The sequence below is a fragment of the Arachis ipaensis genome, chromosome B3, assembly GCF_059453495.1.
Source record: "Arachis ipaensis isolate K30076 ecotype BB chromosome B3, ASM5945349v1, whole genome shotgun sequence".
In the NCBI taxonomy this organism is placed as follows: Eukaryota; Viridiplantae; Streptophyta; class Magnoliopsida; order Fabales; family Fabaceae; genus Arachis; species Arachis ipaensis.
This window is the reverse complement of record NC_142438.1, coordinates 45,756,432-45,777,009: the sequence shown is the minus strand read 5'-3', so window position 1 is coordinate 45,777,009 and position 20,578 is coordinate 45,756,432. Positions and strand designations below refer to the sequence as shown.

Genomic DNA, 20,578 nt, shown 5'->3' with positions numbered 1-20,578 from the left:
ACCAACACAGACCCCGACAGTTATTGATGTTAGCCAGTGTGACAGTATACCACCAACACAAGAAACACAACAGGTAATCAGCCATATGTGATTCATTTTAAACATTAGCTATTTCATAACTCTCATTTATTTAATAAGCTAAATCTAAATCTAGATGTACCATTAATTTGTGTAGGAACAACTCGCTGCTAGGCCATCGAAGCTAAAGGTCATTAAAGGGAAAGCCAGAATTCAGTCGTCTCCTAAAGCTACTGTAGCCGCACCAGTTGCTATCTCTGCTGAGACAATCAAGGGGACTAGTTCAGCCACGGCTAAAAAACTGGCCGACTTTATGACCTTCGTTCCTACTCCGGCCTTCAAGCCCCCAAGAAAGACTGATAAACAACTTTGATTAGTGTTGAATTGTATTGTCGTTGAACTCGTTTTTTTGTGTGAGGATACTTTCTGTTATTTTGCACAGGGCAGTTGGAGTGACATTATGTACATTTTGGTTATCTATGTCAATGCAAGTTGTACTATGCCCTTTTATTTTGGTCTAGGATACTTTTTAGGTTATGTATCCTCATGTAAAAGCTTATGACTTTGATCTGGTCTGTTTCCTATGTTTACATTATCTACTCAATGTTTAACACTACTTTCACTACTGATTATGTCCATTCCTTAGTACATGTTACTTTAATAGTCAACCGAATTGGTTTGGAACCTTTCAATTGGATTGTGTTGTCTTCATATAAAACAACCAAATGAAACATCTATTCTCATTCAATGGATTCATCTCATTACACCATCAAGTGTTTGGAATTTGCTTTACTTGGAACGACACAACAAACTACAAACAATCACATTAAGCACAACTACCACAAACAGGAAAACTATTAACATTTTCAATGCTTTTACTTCAGCTTCCAAGCTGCCCAGTCTCCATGCCACCTTCAACCTCCATTCATCACAGTCACTATCAACCTGCAGCTCAGCCCCATAATCTTTCTTCGTTGCACCTTGGCCCATCCCTTCATACTCATCATCCTCAACCCACTTAAAGTAGTTGCAGTGACTGCCCTTCTGAAAATTCAGAAATCACAAAACAAAAAATCAAACAAAATTCCAACACACAAAACAACATCAAAAACCCTTAAAATCTTACACCACACTCACCCGGTACCTTGGACATGCACGAAATAGTCTATCTGGGTTCTCCGCTGTCCCAGACTTTCTTATCGCAGCCTTCAACCCACATAAACATGATTCCTCATGGGGTTTCCTCCGGCTTCGCATTGAGGCGCTGGAACCATTACTCCTGTTCGAGAACAACGACACACCGCCACCACGACCTCCATTTCCGGCCTCCATCGTTGCCCCAAACCACCAACTTGAACACGAACCCAGCTATATGGCCATCTGATTGATGAAGACGACCTATTTATCGTGGAATTTAGGATTATGTTTCAAACACTTAGGGACTCATTTGAACTGTTTTCTCAAACTTACCTTGTCAGCAACACGTCATCACACGTGGGCCTCTTCCACGTTGGAGGCTAACCACACACATCAGCAACAGTTAGCCATGTCACCAACGCAGTTAACGAAAGGACAAACGTGATTAACTCGTGTAACTTTCGAAAACTCTTTTGATTAACTTTATCTTTCGGGGACTAATATGGAGATCGAGGTATCTTTCGGAGACGATTTTGAGTATTAACTCTTTTTAAAATTTTGGAACGAGACAATAAGCATGGCCCCTAGAGTTAGTTAGTACGCCGTTTTTTTAATTAAACAAGCACAAAACGTAAAAGCCCTAGAATAGCCTCGGACTCCATCTCTTCACGTCTCTACAGTTATTCTTCGTCGTTTCTGCAGAGTCATAGCGTCGCCGCCGCTGCTACAAGAGCTCTCGCCTCTTTTGTTCTCGCTGTGAAAGGTACACAATGTGTCCCTATCTGTTATGTTGTTCTTTTCATCCTGTCCTATTTAATCTTTCATTGTTAATGGGCAACGAGTGTATTTGGTGCAATAATTTTGTTAGGGTGTCTAAACTAGTCTGGTGTTTCTGTCTTTAGATAAAGCTTGATTTTATTCTACCACTTATATTCATCAAGCTTAATCTTGGAACTGCACGATGTTGTTGGATGAGAGCGAGTTTGATGTCCACTTGAAGCTTTGGGTGCTTCGAATTCCTTGCCAACATTGCAAACTCGCCACTCGAATACTCAATGGGTATTCCCCTAATTCTCTCTCTGTCTCTTCATTTGTGTGTGTGTGTGTGTTTTTTTTTGTGTAATTGTGCGTTTTGCAGCTTTTATATTCCTAATTAGAATTTGAGTTTGGTTGGTTGTGATTGTGCAGTTACATGCTTGATAAGCCCCGGGTCAAACCCATCACTGAGGACCCGACATGTTGTAAAAACCGTTACATTATTCTCTCCGAGAAAGTTCAGAACCAAGGTATGAATCTATGTTTTAGTCCATGAATGAGTTGAAATTCTGCACTGATGTTCAGGTGTGAGCTTGTGAATATATATAATTTGTGTTCATGAAAAGTGATTATGAATTGTTATTTGTTTTGCACTATTTAATAATGAATTTTGGTGAACTTCTTGTTGCTGACTTGATTTGGATGTGGAGCAGATTTATCTGATATTCCGAAGGAAAAGCTCGATGAGCTTAAGGGCTTGTGTGAGATTGAAGTTGTGCCCTACTCATTAACACTAGGGTATTCATATTGGAGTGCTGGTGAGTGCCACTGTTCTCTTGAAGCATGCTGCATAGTCTATGGCAATTATTGCATGGGCCATGGAATTCAAAAAACTCTTTGTTAGGACTACATTAATTAGATATTAAACAATTAAAATTTTTTGTACTTCAAATTCACTATCAACTATCATCTCTTAAGTATTGGCATACCAAGTTTGCATGGACCAATTCTTTCATTTCCGATCTGATTTCTGGAAAACATGCATCACTTTTACATTTATGCTAAGTAGTTTTCACAGGATCAGCATTCATATGATGCTCTCTTTGTAATGATTGAATTGTTTTATATGTTGCCCCTTTCTTTCTTCCTGCTCATGTTTATGACCACCTGACAAATATCTTTGTTGATAGATCATGTGCTTAAGCAGATACTGCCTGCTGGAGTTGAGGTTCCCTCATCCTTTGAAACAATAGTTAAGTATTTATTTCATTTTTTTCCCTGGTATCTGTCTTGTATGGCTATATTACTATAATGATTCTGATTCTGATTTTGATTCTGATTCTACTGTTCTTTGATGTGTGTATATCCATCCAATTTTGCATGTTCTTTGAAATGAGCTAAAAGCATATTCTTTTTTAGTTGTTAAACATTTATTCTTTCAGGGTGGGATTGTAACTTCTTAAATTTTATTAGTTGGTCAGTCACTAATGCTAAGCTAACATTTGTCCTTCTAATGCAGGTCAAATTGCCCATTTAAACCTACACGATGAATTACTTCCCTACAAAGATGTTATTGCAAAGGTTATTTTTGATGTATGTTTTCTTACTTCCGGCTTTAGTTTTAGCTTTTACTTTTCAGTTACCTTTTCTATTTACATCCACTAGATGAACTAGTCACACTTAATTGTTAATTGTTAGATCCTTCTGCCCTTCTCATCTTCGTCTGGAATAGCACTAGACCAGCTTTTGTTTAGGTATATGAACATAATGCTTGCTGCAGTATCAAAGTTATGAAATTTATGATGCGTCCTTTCTTTGTAACATTTTTCTATTTTGAAAAGTAGGCTTTGAATCCTCTGTTCCATTGGATGTGAGGGCCTTATTTTATTGCTGCTGTCTTCATATCTCTGTGTTGCTTCATGCTTGTATGAAGCAAACTGAATTTTTATTTTTACCAACAATAGATAATACAATAATGTCTGTATGTTTGAATGGCATGGCCTTTGTGACATAGACGTCCATTCAGTTATTCATCCACAAACTTGGTCTTTATAGTGTCAAGCATATTGTTTTATACATATTTCTCCTATTATTGTTCATGTTTTAACTATTTATGCAGAAAAACTATCCAAGAATCAAAACCATTGTTAATAAAGTGGGAACCATTACAAATGAATTTCGTGTTCCAGAATTTGAAGTTTTAGCAGGAGAACATGATATGGTTACAGAAGTGAAGCAATATGGTGCCACTTTTAAGCTTGATTACAGTTTGGTTTATTGGAATTCTAGATTGGAACATGAACATAAAAGATTGGTTTCTCTGTTCCAACCTGGAGAGATCATTTGCGATATGTTTGCGGGTATAGGTCCTTTTGCAATTCCTGCAGCCCAAAAAGGATGCCTAGTCTATGCAAATGATTTGAATCCAGATAGCATTCACTATCTGAGGATCAATGCCAAAGTCAACAAGGTCGAAGATCGCATATATGCATACAACACGGATGCTAGAAAATTCATCTCCCAGCTGATGGAGGTGCCAACTTCTGATGTTAAATTAGAATGTAATGTTCCATGTCTGAATACATGTGAGTCATGCAATACAAAAGATGATGTTGAAACAAGTGCGGAAACTGCCTTGCTAATTGGTAATATCTTTACAGGATATAACTGCAAATACTGGTTTGGTATCTTAACATGTTACCTAACACTGATATTTTTCTTGCAGTTGATAGAAAGGGCATAGGAGATCGCAATAACAACAGTTTAGAGGATGTAGAATGTCCATCAAAGCATGATGATACATCTGTAACTTCTGCTAAGAGATCTTCTAGTAGTTCCCATGAAGGTATTCTTGATACCACTGTGACACCCCGAGGATATCACTAGTACAGTGGCTACCTGATCTTATAGTCTCAAATTAATTCTGCAATTTCTGTTCTGGAAATAAAGAAATTTAACATTGTTGAACAGTGCCCCTTCTTAGTGAGAAACAATTAAAGTATTCAAAATACTCTTAAGACTGAAATTAAAGCCTGATAAAGTTGTTTTTGTTTACAGAGAATGGAAAGACTCATGAAACTGATAGCTTTGAAGGTGGCGGGAAAAGAGGAAGCCAAAACAAGAGAATGAGAGGTTTCGAGTTCACTGACACAAAAACTTGGGAGCATATTGACCACGTAATAATGAACCTTCCAGCATCAGCTGTTCAGTTTCTAGGTACAGATGTAGTGATGTCATTGGACGTAATGTAACTTATTTTTTTTAAGGAACTTTCGTGTAAGACTCTTGTTGTCTTCCTATGCTAGGAGTTTCATAACTCATTCTTTGCTTTGCAAAAAACTCTCATTATCTTTGAGATTTATTGGCAGATATCTGACTTAAAAAAATGTTCTGCCAGATGCATTTAGGGGATTAATCCAGAGGAAATATTGGAAAGGAAATCTACCATGGGTCCACTGCTATTGCTTCATTAGAGCAACTGAAACTCCAGAGACGATAATAGCTGTGAGTTCCTTCTACTGATGGTATTTCCCATTTTCTTTTTCCTATGTTTGGTAAGAATATCAATGATTTCATTGATTTGTGGTATTTACAATGTTTTGCCCAATCGGGTGGCTTAGGAGCCTGGATTTTGTAAGACAGTTCGCAATGGACACTGATCAAACTCTTGCTTCACTTATTTAGACAGTTAATTTTGAACTTAATTTTGCAGGTGGCAGAGTCTGCTTTGAGTGCCTGTATACAAGACCCAATATTTCATCGGGTTAGGGATGTAGCTCCAAACAAGGTATCAGTATTCAGTACTATAGATCACTGCTGTTCTTCTATTTGATTTGTGTTTGTAGAAACTATAAAATATCTGTATTCATGATCTTTTTCTATTTACTTTGCAGGCAATGTTTTGTTTAAGCTTCAGGTTGCCAGAAGCATGCTGTAGGGAAGATGATCAATAACAAGAGCATGTTTTCTTGATGCTGCTGAAGAGATATTAGGTTTGAATGATTTATTACTCTAGTTTTCTGGGTATAACAGGGCCATGCTTGTGTGTAGATCGATTCAATTCCGTGCCATGCTATCTGACTCAGAAAAGCATAGTTAAAAGTGAAAAATCAGCAAAAAGAATAGGTCACTCTTCACATTGTTTCCTTTTCCTCTTTTCCCTCTTCACACACACACAGACACACACACACACACACACTAACTCTAGGGGCTTGTTGATTCTTCTAGAAAGAAGTTCTTAGCTTGCCTAATCATATGTTGTGATGAATTGGTGACTGTTTTTGAGCAATGATTAAAGCTGTAGATATTTCCCCAGTTATATGAGAGTTAGTATTTTACAGCATCCTACTTTATGTTCTCAAGCTTTCCTTAGTGATTGATAAACAATGTTGGGATTTAAGTTTGGGCAGTGTTTTACTTAATTATTATGCTCTGTTGTGTTTCCAACGCTATTGTCCTTTCTTATTATTAGGAAAGTTGGAGTTTTTGTTCTTGGAAGTTATATGAGAACTCTTATCTCCATACTATGCAACTGTCTTTAGTAGTTATTGCTCTCAATTTGGAATTATGTGCTGTCAAGGACCAAAAAAGAAAAGAAATTACGAGTAATTATCAAGTTTAAGCAAATAAAACTTTCACAACTTATCTTAGTCACTCTCTATGATGAAAAAAAGCCTAGAAAAAGGAGTAATATCTTATTATCTCATATTGCTTTATTTCTTTCGGCTGAAAAAATATATAACTAAATCTTACATGGTATGCATACTCTCTGCTAATGGAGGATTAGATTTTGAAGCAGGTCAAAGGTAATCCTCAATATTTAAGTGGTCTCAATTGGTTCAGATGAAAACGCAAAATAATAAGAAAGGAGAAATCAAAGATGTGGGAACATAGTGGATTATACAAGTGGACTAGTTTATACTTGGTTTATCATAGTCTATTAATCAGAAGCTCCAATTCAAAAGTTCATGCATGCTTTTAACAATTATTTGTTGATTCGTTAATTGTTGCAATTTGAAAAGTTTTCGCAGTTGGAAACAAGTTAATACCGCAATGAAACAATTTCCTAATCCCCTAAGTTTGGAAGATAGCTGTATCAAGTATTCTGGCCAATTTGAATATCTTCATAAGTGACTTTTCTTAATTTTTTACTTATGAAAATTATAACATTAATGTTTGATATAATTTTTAAAATTAAGTTGTAACTTTTAAAAAAAAGTTATTTAAAGTATTTATAAAAAATTTTAAAAAATTTTTTTTATAATATTTTTTTATTAACTTTTAAAATAAGTATTTTTATGACTAAAAAATTAAATATATAATAATTTATTTATAAGCTATTTTTAATATAATTTTTTACGTTTTAAGTTGTTTTTTTTTAAAATTTTTTTTAATTAAGTTGTTTTTCCAAATTAACTTGTTTATAAGCTAATTTTATTTTATTTTTGCTTCTACTTTTAGCAAAAATTGATTTTACATTATTCTTTTGGTCTAAACTGCAAGAACTTGAAGCTGAATATACTTTATTACCTACGCTAGCTTGACTTAGAAGGATCCAGTATAGGGTAATCATTAATCATTAAGTTATATATACTTTCATTCCTAAATACTTGGGTGGGATAATAATTTTTCCAAGGCACTACGTGAGTGACGTAAAACGAACTAATATACTATATTATAAATATGCTTTCATATCATGTCGTGTGAGGATAAACACTCCCTGCTGAGCCAATATAATTTTCTAAAATTGAAATGCTTCTAATGCGAGGCAAAAAGGGAGCCCCTAAACTCCTTTTTTTTTTTTTTTATTAAAGTTCTACTTTGTTATATATATATATATTATAGTAGATTATATAAGTATTTAAAATGAGTGGTATTATTTGATACTAACTCATTGTGTGTATTACACACACACACAATAAAGCAAGATAGGATAATAATTTAATAAGATAATAGTAATGTACACGTAAATTTAAGGTGGAAAGTGGGTGATTTGACGACCCTGTCCCTCTTCTATTCTAGTCAATTACCAGTCAATGCTAAAAGAGTCTTTGTGTATTGTGTCCCCATTTTGCATGCATTTATCTTTCAAAGCAATCCCATTTGAATACGTGAGCATGAAAAAGAATAGTGAGATAATAATTCTCCATAAACATTGTAGCTTTCAAATTGATATGTTATATTCTCATAAACATTTAATGTATAGGTTCTTTTTTAATATATATATAATTTCTTAATACAATCTTAGTTATGAAATATGAACTAAATGCTATTATTATTATTATTGAACAAGAGTTTAAGACAAATGCAACACATGCTGGCAATATCTGGCACTTCTTTAACTGAGTTAAGTAACGAATCTTTGTTCCATTTCCCTCCTATTTATTTTTCTTTAAAATTTTCTTGCAAACCAATTCTTAGTCCTTTGTTTTACCTTCTCCATGAAGTCACTGAAACCACACGCGCACACACACACACAAGAACAAACACTAAGAAAGAAACCTTTTCTTCCCTTTTCAACTATAAATTCTGAAACCAAGAATCATAACTTCCCCCCTTTCTCTCTTTCTCTCTCAGTTTCTTCCATTTCATTGATTCTCCAATTTGTTTGGTTTCTTTTTCTGTCATTATTCTTTGAATCTCTGCTTATTCCAAAGCATAAAACTCAGTATAGAAAGAAAGAAAGAACATGGCAGAAGAAAAAGCAATATTCCTCATTGTATTGTCAACTATGTTCTTGTGGGTTTCTGGGGTTGGAGTAAACTGGGGAACAATGGCAACTCACCAGCTTCCACCAGAGAAAGTGGTTAAGATGCTTCAAGAAAACGGTTTCGATAAGTTGAAGCTGTTTGATGCAGAGGAATGGATCATGGCTGCACTTATAGGAACTGATATTGAAGTTATGTTGGCTATTCCAAACAATATGTTGGAAGAAATGAGTAAGAATCCAAAGGTTGCAGATTCTTGGGTTGATGAGAATGTCACCAGTTACTTGTACACTGGTGGAGTAAACATCAAGTTAAGTATATAGTTCAATATTTGATCACACCATTTTTCACTGTTTCTTTTAATTTTTCTTGGTCAAATTCTTGATGGTATATTCCAAACTTTTCATTGAAGACAACTGTTAGAATGGAAGAGTTTATATCATACTTTAAAAACTAGCATTCTTTCTTCTGTTTTGAACTCTATGTTCTTCTTTGATTCTTGCAGGTACATAGCAGTGGGGAATGAACCTTTCCTTAAGGAATATAATGGCAGCTATCTACAATCAACTCTGCCAGCTCTGAAGAACATTCAAACATCACTGAACAATGCAGGGATTGGATCAAGGGTGAAAGTAACAGTTCCATTCAATGCAGACATATACTATTCCCCAGAATCAAATCCAGTTCCTTCAGCAGGTGACTTCAGACCTGAAGTTAGAGACCTCACAATTGAGATAATCCAGTTCTTATACTCAAACAATGCACCTTTCACAGTTAATATCTATCCCTTCCTTAGTCTCTATGGAAATGATCATTTCCCATTTGATTTTGCATTCTTTGATGGCAACAACAAGCCTCTAAGGGATGGCAATTCGGTCTACACCAATGTTTTCGACGCGAATCTGGACACGCTTCTCTGGGCTCTAGAGAAGGCAGGGTACCCTGAGATGCATGTCATGGTTGGTGAAGTCGGGTGGCCAACTGATGGTGACAAAAATGCTAATGTCAAGAATGCAGAAAGGTTCAATATGGGTTTGCTCAAACATGTTATGAGTGGGACTGGAACTCCTAAGAGGAAAGGCACAACAATTGACATTTATCTATTTAGTCTTATTGATGAGAATGCTAAGAGCATTGCACCTGGTAATTTTGAGAGGCATTGGGGCATCTTTGAGTTTGATGGCAAACCAAAGTACCAACTCGACTTGAAAGGTAATCTTATATATTGTTGTATTTGTATCTTACATAATCTAATATTGACATTGGTGTTTGTGCAACGTAGGTATGAACGAGAATAAGGGTCTGGCTCCTGTGGAAGGAGTGAGGTACAGGGAGAAACAATGGTGTATCTTAGACCCTGATGCTGTTGACTTAAACTACTTGCCAGATAGCATTGACTATGCTTGTAGCCTATCAGATTGCACTGCTTTGGGATACGGTTCCTCTTGTAATGGCCTAACACTTGAAGGGAATGCATCTTATGCCTTCAATATGTATTATCAAGTGAACAATCAGAGAGATTGGGACTGTGATTTTTCTGGCTTGGCTATTATAACAGATGAAGATCCATCTCAAAAGGGTTGCCAATTCCCTATCATGATTATTTCTCATGCTTCTTCTTTGGCTATGTATGCAGGTTTTGCCGACATGTTAAAGAGCACTTTGTGGTTATATATTTTTGTTATGTCTTTTTTAGTCCTTTAGATGATAAAGATTTGTAAAGTCATTATTAAAGGATTTATTTTTAATTACTTTTACTTTCTTTTGAAAAAACAGCTATGCTTGTAAGTGTGTAAATTTCTTTTATGAGCAAGTTGTTGAAAGAATTCTGGGATATTCTTATTGGGACACTTTCTTTTTGCTTTTTCATTTTTCTTTTTATCATTAAAAAAAAATTATGCTATTGCAACTTGATAAGGTGGATTATCAAAGAGTATTTTTAGAACAAAGGAGTATAGATAAGATGTGTAGTTATGTTAGCAGCATGTGTGTAATAATCTAGCGAATCGAAGACTAAGTTATCTCAAGTTATGTTAGATAAATTGATTGTAGTATTAGATATAGTACTCTATTTTAAAGAAACAAAAAAAGAAAAATTGGTCATGCCATATTGCCATATAAAGGAATAAGTATAACAACTCTTCCTCATCTCACAGTTGATTTAAGAAGGAATAGATCCAACGAACAATAATCAGATCCAATTATGTGGTTCTTAAAAAATATAAAAATATACAATAAAATATTATTTTGACTCTTAATATTTTTTTTTCTAATATTAAAATCATCTTTTTATTTTTAAAATTGCTCCAACGTTACAACAAATTTTTAAAATGATCATTTTCTTAAAATATTAATTTATAAACGAATTTATTCTTAATAAAAATAATATACAAAAAAAATCTCATCCCATTGTAATCCCAAGACATACCATAATATCCCATTATGGTATAGTTTAGTAAAGCATTTATTTTTCAAAAAATAACTTAGAAAAATTAATTTTTAAAATATAATTTTTTAAAAATTATAATATTTATTTTTGGTAAATTAAATTAAAAATAAATTTTGATAAGTACAAACAACAATAATTGTATTTGGTAAAATAATTTTTAAAATTTAAACATACTATAATAAACATAAATATAGTAGTAACTTTTTAGATATTTATTAAGAATAAATAGTCAAAATCGTCCCTGAAAGATACCCAATTTCAATTTTGGTCCTCGAAAGATAAAGTTAATCGAAATCGTCCCCAAAAGATACACGATTGGTCACGTTAGTTCTTCCGTTAGTTGGATGATGACGTGGGGGCTAATGCCACGTGTCACAAGATGATTGGTTGACGTGTCAGCTCACTGACACCTGGCATGCCACGTGTTAGATCAGTGACACGTGGCATGCCACATGGCACTTGACATGTAAAAAAATTATTTATAATCAAAATAATCCTTGAAAGTTCAGACGCAAGTCATTTTCATCCCTGAAATTTTAAAAATTAATCAAATTAGTCCTTATATATATATTTTTTAATTTTTTTTTGATAATATTAAATTTAAAATATTTTTTAATACTACTAATTTTAATAGAAATGTAATTGACAATCAAAAAATTAGTAATTGTATATTTTCTTCTTAAAAAATTTTCAGTAAAATTATCTCTCTCCTTTAATTCTTGTTAAAATCTCTTTTATTCTTTTCTATTCTAAAACCTTTTTCTTACATTATTACATTTTGCTGGAATATATATATATACACTCAAAATTGAAATATAGGTATTTGTTAACCTAAATAAAGTTATATGCTAAAAATCAAAATTTATGTATGTTAACCTAAATGAAAGTAATACCGTAATGAAAAAAAAAAGATGTATAAATTTTTATTAACTTTGTTTAGGTTAACATACATAAATTTTGATTTTGAGCTTATAACTTTGTTTAGGTTAACAAATACATACATTTCAATTTTGAATATATATATATATATATATATATATATATATATATATATATATATATATTCTAGTAAAATGTAATAATGTAAGAAAAAAGTTTTAGAATAGAAAAGAATAAGAGAGATTTTGACAAGAATTAAAGGAGAGAGATAATTTTATTGAAAAAATTTTTAAAAAGAAAAGATACCATTACTAATTTTTTGATTGTCAATTACATTTCTATTAAAATTAGTAGTATCAAAAAATATTTTAAATTTAATATTATCAAGAAAAAATAAAAAAAATTATATAAGGACTAATTTGATTAATTTTTAAAATTTCAGGGATGAAAATGACTTATGTCTGAACTTTCAAGAACTATTTTGATTATAAATAACTTTTTTACATGTCAAGTGCCACGTGACACTGACCTGACATGCCACGTGTCACTGAGCTGACACGTCAACCAATCTTCTTGTGACACGTGGCATTAGCCCCCCACGTCATCATATGCCACGTGGCACTTAATGTGGCACGTCATCATCTAACTGACGGAAGGACTAACGTGACCAATCGTGTATTTTTCGGGGACGATTTCGATTAACTTTATCTTTCGAGGACCAAAATGGAGATCGATGTATCTTTCAGCGACGATTTTGGCTATTTACTCTATTTATTAATATATGAGGTTATATTAAGACTTTTTTTAATTTTGATAAGTACAAGTCAATTTTGAAAAGCTCCACTTTAGGTGTTTTTAAAAGTACTCCTATCTTTTAAAAGCTGCAAATATAAGTATATAGTCTTTTTGACGGGGAAATTCAGGCTAATTTTTTTATATGAAAAATATTGGTGTTTTTGTTGGAAATAAAATTATTTGGTATAATTACAGGTGGGTAGATTTTTTAGGTGGGAATCATCAACACGTGGGGCCGTATTGAACACGTGACAATATCCTGACCAACACATGAGGGCGTATTGAACACATGTCAAGTTACAGCGTTTTCTGCACATCCACAATACTATAATACACTAAAAATGTCAATATTTAACTAAAACACAATCTCTATTTCCATATTAAAAATAATTTCCGCGAAAAGTCACATACAATTGTCCTCATGTGATATTGATAATTAAAAATCGTTAGATAACAATTTAATCAAACATGTCAAATCATTTAACAATTTTTAACTAACAAAAATAATTGCACATAAAATTTTACTTCTTTTTTATTTACCAAACACAAAACAAAAAACTTAAAGCACAAGCACTTTTTTTTAAAAAAAAACTTTACTAAACTAAACCTACATTTACCACTGTCATTCTACAACTAATCCTAATTCTAATTTTCCCAAGACCCTAACACCAAGGAGCAGGGGATTGAAGGGATTTTTGTTTCATAATTAACTGTTATAGGGATAAAATTACTAAAAAACTAGTACTTTTAATTTAGAAAAAAATTTTGAAAATTAAAATAATATTTTTTTTAAAAATCCAATTATCAATTCAGTCAGTCTATCCCATAATATTAACTAAATTTTTAAAATGGTCCTCTAGATTTAGTCCGTGTATCAATGTTGCCCCTCAATTTTCAATTGCACTAAATGTATCCTCCAGTTTGAGTCCCGGGCTACATACAAATCCCTTTACTCAATTTCGGCGTGAGCCAGCAATCAGGCGCTGACCTAGCCCTGCCATTGCCATGTAGGACGTCTGAAACGACGTCATTTTGCTTGTAAGCGCAAAATGAAAAAGAACAACATTGTATTGTTGTGCAGGGGGTATTGAAAGGTTTTTTAGGTAAGGGTCATCATTCACAATTCTTTCTTCTTCTTCTTTTCTTAAACCATTTTTTTTCTCCTCCTCCAGAAATATCGCGATAGTAAGGCACCTTCACAATAAGAATTTCTCACTTTGTTAGCACGAGAAGGAAGGATGCCAACCATAGGAAGTTGTTGAAGCAGAGGGTACGATCATGGTGAGTATAGACGAGGTTAGCAATATTGTTACCGATTGAAAAAAAAATTTGGATACTCATTGATCATTCTTTATTTGAGTTATTTTTTGAGGTGATTTTATTGCATTTATATTTTTATTAGATTATTATGTTATTAGATTTTTGTGGTTATTATGTTTGGGAGGGATTTCATTTAATCTGTTTTTCGATGTATGAAACAGGGAATTTTTTTTCATGAATGTTACTCATGTGGAGTTTGATACACTGTTAGTGCTGCATGTATTTAATTTGTTTATTTATATATGTTGGAGATGGATAAAGTTTTGGATATTATGTTTCATCATAAAATTTTTTTAAAAAGGGTGTTGACGAAAATGTGGGGTACTATCCTGATAATAGAAGATGCTTGGGTAATCTTGAGGTGGATAGGTTGGATGTATTTTATCTGAGAAACTACTTTAAAGAGCTAGGTTATGACAGAATGAAGGAAGGTTAGTGGCTTGTACCTGGGAAGAGCATGGAGTTGGATTTAAGGAAGTTAAACACTAATGCAGAGTTAAGAGAGATGTGTCAGATGGGTTCATAAAGCCAGGATCTTATTGATGTTTTTATTGAACATGAGGTTTCATCACCTGAACTGCTACAAGGGAAGGAGATTATGATCTATGTTGATGATCAAGTAAGGGATGTTGGAGAGCAAGCAAACAAAGATACCGCATCCGTTCCACACCATTGTGCTAATCCTAATGCTAAAAAAACTCCCACTGTTAATATTAGTCGACCAAGTGACCAAGTACCCAAAGCCTCAGTTATGGTGCCTAAGGAACAACAACTAAAAAAGAAGACTAAGATAATCCCCAAATTAACTGAAACCAAAGTGAGCAGGAGGTATTGCTTGAGGTCTGCTGCTGTGGTAGGTTACACAAAGGGTCAGAAAAAATCACAAGGTAGCAATATACCTGTAATGTTGTTGTCCTCTGATGAAGACTCCTCTAATTCTGATGAGAGTGCAGAAGATGAGCCCTAAAAACCAGTTAGGGAAGACAGCTTATCTGATTTATGTGTTGGGAACCCTATTCCTTCACGTAAGCAAAAATATAGAAAGGAAAATACAAATAAGAGTGCTGAAAAGGGTAATGGTAAGGGTTTGGGGAATGAGAAAGAGAAGATATGTGTTGATGATGACACTTTTGTAGAAGATATTTTTGATTTTAAAATAGATCTGGATTCGTGAGAGGTGGTGATAAACCCCAATTTTGTGGTTTATCTTGTGTAGAATTTAGGGGGTTTTATCAATATTTTTCACACTTATTCATATAAATTGCATGGTTTTGTTTTCCCTTCCTAATTTTGCTTCATGGTTTAAAACATGCTTCTGTAACCCTAAAAACGCCAATTTTTAATCCTCTTCTATTACCATTCGATACTGTGATGTGTTTGTTAAGTGGATTTAGGATCTATAGGGCAAGAATGGCCTAGAAGGTGGAAAGGAAGCATGCACAAGTGGGAGGGACATGAAGAATGAAGCTTTGGAGAATTGGTGGCGACGCGCACGCGTGGCTGATGCGCATGCGTGGACGCATGTATCTAGGACTGGCGTGCAAAAGCTGGCGCACTCACGTGGTGATGCAAAATTCCACTGACGCGTATGCATGACCGACGCGTACGCATGACCGACGCGTACGCGTGGCCTGAGGAGTTCATATGACGCGCACGCGTGATGCCCAGCACGTGACAGCATTAATGAAATTGTGGTTGGCGATTTCTGAGAGGTTTCAGGCCCAATCTGAGCTCAATTCTGCATGGAAAAGGCCCAAGGAACCAAGGGGGAAAGGGGGGACTCAATCATTCAGACAATACACATAATTTTAGCTAGTTTTTTGTTCTTATTTTCTAGGGAGAGAAACTCTTACTTCTCTCTATATTTAGTTTATTTTGATCTTCCTTTGTTGAATTTCTGAATTGGGTCTTGTTAATTTTAGTTTCAATTACTTAATTTGAGTTCTCTAGTTATAATTTTGTTTAGATCTTGTGTTGAATTTGTGTTTTCTTCTCATTTCTTCTTTTCTTCTCATTTTATGAACTTTATGGATTTTAAATTTCTATTAGTGCATTGATGTTTTCTATGATTGATAGTGTTATTTGAGTTGTTTTCCATTGATAATTGTTAGTGGGTACTTGTAATTTCTAATTAATTTGCAATTTGAATATGTTTTTAGTTAGTGCATACCATGTGTTTGATGAAATATTTCCTTTGATTATGGAGTAGTTTTCTATACTCTTGGCCTAGTTTAAGGGAATTGGGTGAACTTGAGTCATTGGGTCTAATTGATTTGTTAGTTTGAGAACCCTTAGTAGTCAAATTGATACCCATTGACACCAATCTACTACTAAGCCAATTAGTTGTTGGATTGGGACTTATGAGTTGAAATTGATCAAGCCATTTGACGTACTTCACTTGTAGAAGTAGACTTAATGAGCTTGGTTCCTCAAAATTATCAATATATGGTTATTAGACAAGGATGGTGACCCCAATTCCTATGCCTAGCCAAGAGTTTCTTTTTATAATTCATATTTGAAACCCAAAAATCCCAATTGTTTGATTCTTGTTATAGTTAGTTTAGTTGTTCACTTAGTCTTAGAATAGAAGTAGCTTTATATGTTATCTTGTTAGAGTGAATTTACTTACACTTTACTTTAGTTACTTACGACCCAAGACTAATACTCTCGGTTACTTTTTATTGGGGTTGACTTTGTGACAACCATATCAAAATTTGATCGATAGGATTATATGTTGGTCTAGGACTATACTATGACAATGATTTGAATTTTTATTGATGAAAATTCTAGACCGACCATAATCTTGCCATCAAATTTTTGGCGCCGTTGCCGGAGAATGGTTGCAACGTGTGTTTTGATATTGGTTATGTGAATATGTGAATATTGTAGATAGTTTACTTGCTTTCATTAGTTTGTTTTTAGTTTAGATTTCCTTTAATGCATGAGCTATGACTTCTAAGTTGAATGATTCGGTCTTAACCGAATTCTAACTTAGCCGAGTTTGATCCCGAGATTGAAAAAACCTTACTACATACTCAGCAAGCTAGACGGCAGTTGGATTACACAGGTAGTGCTTCGATCTCTCTTGAGAAACCCTCTGAAACACTAGACCAAACCGAGAGTGATCTAGAGTCCTCATTCAACGAAGGAACTTCCTATTCCTTTGTTGGCACTACTGATACATCTTTCCATACTACAGGTGAAAATCACATGGCGGCGCCACATAGGATTACCTTGCACAAACAAGGAGCACTAGATCTCATTCTTCAACCGTTGCAAGCTAGGTATCCGAATCTTGATCCTAATTTTGAGCTGAAGAATAGTCTGATTAACTTGCTTCCTAAGTACCATGGACTACCGAGCCAAGACCCCATTAGGCATTTGAGAGACTTTCAAGTAGTTTGCTCTACGGCTCGAAGGCATGGTGCTTATGAGATTGCTATCATGGTTTTTGCTTTCCCCTTCTCTCTTGAGGGGATGGCAAAAGAATGGTTCTACTCCCAACCTGATGAAGTGGTGACTGAATGGGACCTATTGAGAAGAGAGTTCTTAGATAAGTTCTTTCCTCCGGAGAAGACCGACTACATCCGGAAGAAAATTTTCGGTATAATGCAAAGAGACCAAGAGACACTCTATGAATATTAGACTCGATTCAAGAGGTTGTTGGAATCTTGTCCACATCATGGGTTAGATACTCACTTGCTCATTAGCTATTTCATTGGAGGTCTTTGTGCAGCGGATAAGAGATTGCTCACCGCCTCTAGTGGTGGTTCCCTTTTTAAGAACAAGACGGCGGCGGAAGCATGGAGTTTGATCAATGATGTCGCTGAAGCTACCCAACATGTGAGAGTGAGGAACAATCCTCCCAAGAGTGTGGTGGAAGCACCTCCTTTCGAATCGGCTTTGACTAAAGTGCTTGGAGAAATGACCACTCTCATCAAGGAGATTCACCAAGGGCAAAAGGCATCTCAATCAATCCAAGCCATCCAAGCCCCACTTCGAATCCTCTAACTTGAAGGACCTCCTAGAGTGTGTGGTTTGTGCTCTACTGATGAGCGGATAATTTATACGCTTTTTGGCATTGTTTTTAGGTAGTTTTTAGTATAATTTAGTTAGTTTTTACTATGTTTTTATTAGTTTTTTATTCAAAAATCACATTTTTGGAATTTACTATGAGTTTGTGTATTTTTCTGTGATTTCAGGTATTTTCTGGCTGAAATTGAGGGACCTGAGCAAAAATCTGATTCAGAGACTGAAGAAGGACTGCAGATGCTGTTGGATTCTGACCTCCCTGCACTTGAAATAGAATTTCTGGAGCTACAGAAACCCAATTGGTGTGATCTTAATTGCGTTGGAAAGTAGACATCCAGGGCTTTCCAGAAATATATAATAATCCATACTTTGCCCGTGTTTTGACGATGCAAACTGGCGTTCAAACACTAACTTCCTGCCCTATTCTGGAGTTAAACGCCAGAAACAGGTTGGAAATCAGAGTTAAAAGCCAGAAACAGGCTACAACCTGGCATTTAACTCCAAAAAGAGTCTCTACACATGAAAGCTCAATGCTCAGTCCAAGCACACACCAAGTGGGCCCGGAAGTGGATTTCTACATTATTTACTTATCTTATGTAACCCTAGCTACTAGTCTTGTATAAAAACTACTTTTAGTGATTTATTTTATATCTCTAGTTAGTCTTTGAATAATTTTACGTTCAGAGATCACGTTTAGGGGGTTGGCCATTCGGCCATGTCTGGACCTTCATCACTTATGTATTTTGAACAGTAGAGTTTCTACACACCATAGATTAAGGTGTGGAGCTCTGCTGTCCCTCATGAATTAATGCAAAGTACTATTGTTTTCTTATTCAATTCAAGCTTATTCCTTTTCTAAGATTTTCGATTGCCCTTCAACCATGATGAATATGATGATCCGTGACACTCATCACTATTCTCAACCTATGAACGCGTGTCTGACAACCACTTTCGTTCTACCTTGGATTGAGCGCTTATCTCTTGGGCTCCTGGTTCAGATCAGAGTCTTCGTGGTATAAGCTAGAATTATTGGCGGCCATTCCTGAGATCCGGAAAGTCTAAACCTTGTCTGTGGTATTCCGAGTAGGATCTGGGAAGGGATGACTGTGACGAGCTTCAAACTCGCGAGTGTTGGGCGTAGTGCCAGACGTAAAAGGATCATTGGATCCTATTCTAACATGATCGAGAATCGACAGATGATTAGCCATGCGGTGACAGCGCATTTAGACCATTTTCACTGAGAGGACGAGAAGTAGCCATTGACAACGGTGATGCCCAACATACAGCTTGCCATGGAAAGGAGTATGAATGATTGAATGGAAGCAGTAGGAAAGAAGAGATTCAGAAGGAGCAAAGCATCTCCATACGCTTATATGAAATTCTCACCAATAAATTACATAAGTATCTCTATCTTATTTTATGTTTTAATTATATTTTAATTATCAAATCTCCATAACCATTTGAATCCGCCTGACTGAGATTTATAAGATGACCATAGCTTGCTTCAAGCCGACAATCTCCGTGGGATCGACCTTTAATCACGTAAGGTTTATTACTTGGACAACCCAGTGCACTTGCTGGTTAGTTGTATCAGAATTGTGAAAAAGAATTAAGATTCAGAACGTGCGTACTGAGTTTTTGGCGCCGTTGCTGGGAATGAACAATCACGATTTCGTGCACCATCTACTACCGCACATTACACCAACCAATGCCATCAAGTCCAAGAGGATTACACTCTTGTGGTAGCTAACAACTACAACAACCGTCTACCGTATCAATCTCAAGGTCAAAACAATTACTCTCGTGGTAATAGTTCTAATCAAGGGTAGAGGGACAATGCCCAAGGAAACAACCACAATCCAAGATAGAACCAAGGCAATTCATCTTCTCATTACCACAACAACAACCAATCTTCTTTCTAATACCACAACAATAACCACCAAGCCAACCATAACCACCATAACCAACCATACCAACACTAACAACAAAACCAAAACAACAACCATAGATACCAAACGCCTCACCAAAGACAACAAACCAATCAACCTTCTCCTTCTCTCACAAACCAAGGTGATGACTCTCACCGTGCACTTTACCAAGAACAAGAGAGACTTAGGGCTATGATAGAGAAAAATAAAGAGAATACTAGGACTCTTAATGCACAAGTTGGTACTATGAGTGCTCAAATGTTCTCCATAGCCGAGATTCTCTCAAGGTTGACCCTACCTCCTACCAACAATACCAACACCAACCAAGCCTCTAGCCCACCTAGCCTTCATTCTCAACCTATCCCAAACCCAAGGGGTAGCATCAATGCAATCACCTTGAGGAGTGGTACAACGCTTGAGGAAGTTGAACCCAAGCCCATCAAGTTAGTGGAGGATGTTCCTAATATAGAAGTTGGTGAAACAATAGAGATAGATGAATATGAAAAGGAGGAAGAAGTTGCAAAGGAAGAAGAAGAACAATTGAGGGCCAAGGAACC

At 35.2% G+C, this 20,578-nt stretch overlaps 2 protein-coding genes across 4 annotated transcripts; both read left to right on the top strand.

The window, feature by feature from the left end:
• Positions 1 to 1,751: 1,751 nt before the first annotated feature.
• On the top strand, positions 1,752 to 6,256 carry LOC107630415 (tRNA (guanine(37)-N(1))-methyltransferase 2). 3 transcript variants are annotated; one of them, XM_088509252.1, is made up of 12 exons: positions 1,752 to 1,918; positions 2,097 to 2,214; positions 2,344 to 2,441; positions 2,625 to 2,729; positions 3,102 to 3,164; positions 3,431 to 3,504; positions 4,031 to 4,556; positions 4,637 to 4,756; positions 4,969 to 5,127; positions 5,309 to 5,415; positions 5,624 to 5,698; positions 5,805 to 6,256. In XM_088509252.1, exons 2-12 carry the CDS (start codon positions 2,117 to 2,119, stop codon positions 5,862 to 5,864), a joined length of 1,485 nt encoding a protein of 494 aa, XP_088365378.1. In that variant the 5' UTR covers positions 1,752 to 1,918; positions 2,097 to 2,116; the 3' UTR covers positions 5,865 to 6,256. The 3 variants fall into 3 exon arrangements, with proteins under 3 accessions (XP_088365378.1, XP_088365379.1, XP_016189014.1); XM_088509253.1 differs by having other exon boundaries at positions 1,768 to 1,918; positions 2,058 to 2,214; positions 3,431 to 3,492; XM_016333528.3 differs by having other exon boundaries at positions 1,768 to 1,918; positions 2,058 to 2,214.
• A 2,208-nt stretch (positions 6,257 to 8,464) lies between these two features.
• On the top strand, positions 8,465 to 10,467 carry LOC107633048 (glucan endo-1,3-beta-glucosidase 8-like). Its single transcript, XM_016336683.3, has 3 exons — positions 8,465 to 8,928; positions 9,124 to 9,830; positions 9,901 to 10,467. Exons 1-3 carry the CDS (start codon positions 8,600 to 8,602, stop codon positions 10,320 to 10,322), a joined length of 1,458 nt encoding a protein of 485 aa, XP_016192169.1. The 5' UTR covers positions 8,465 to 8,599; the 3' UTR covers positions 10,323 to 10,467.
• Positions 10,468 to 20,578: the final 10,111 nt, after the last annotated feature.

Bases quoted from the DNA above. Each gene is read 5' to 3' on its own strand.
- LOC107630415 (XM_088509252.1), top strand. From the start codon at position 2,117: ATGTTGTTGGATGAGAGCGAGTTTGATGTCCACTTGAAGCTTTGGGTG. The intron at 3,165-3,430 runs TTAAGTATTTAT...CTTCTAATGCAG, and splicing joins CTCATCCTTTGAAACAATAG to GTCAAATTGCCCATTTAAAC. The intron at 5,416-5,623 runs GTGAGTTCCTTC...TTAATTTTGCAG, and splicing joins CTCCAGAGACGATAATAGCT to GTGGCAGAGTCTGCTTTGAG.
- LOC107633048 (XM_016336683.3), top strand. From the start codon at position 8,600: ATGGCAGAAGAAAAAGCAATATTCCTCATTGTATTGTCAACTATGTTC. The intron at 8,929-9,123 runs GTTAAGTATATA...TGATTCTTGCAG, and splicing joins ACTGGTGGAGTAAACATCAA to GTACATAGCAGTGGGGAATG. The intron at 9,831-9,900 runs GTAATCTTATAT...TGTGCAACGTAG, and splicing joins GTACCAACTCGACTTGAAAG to GTATGAACGAGAATAAGGGT.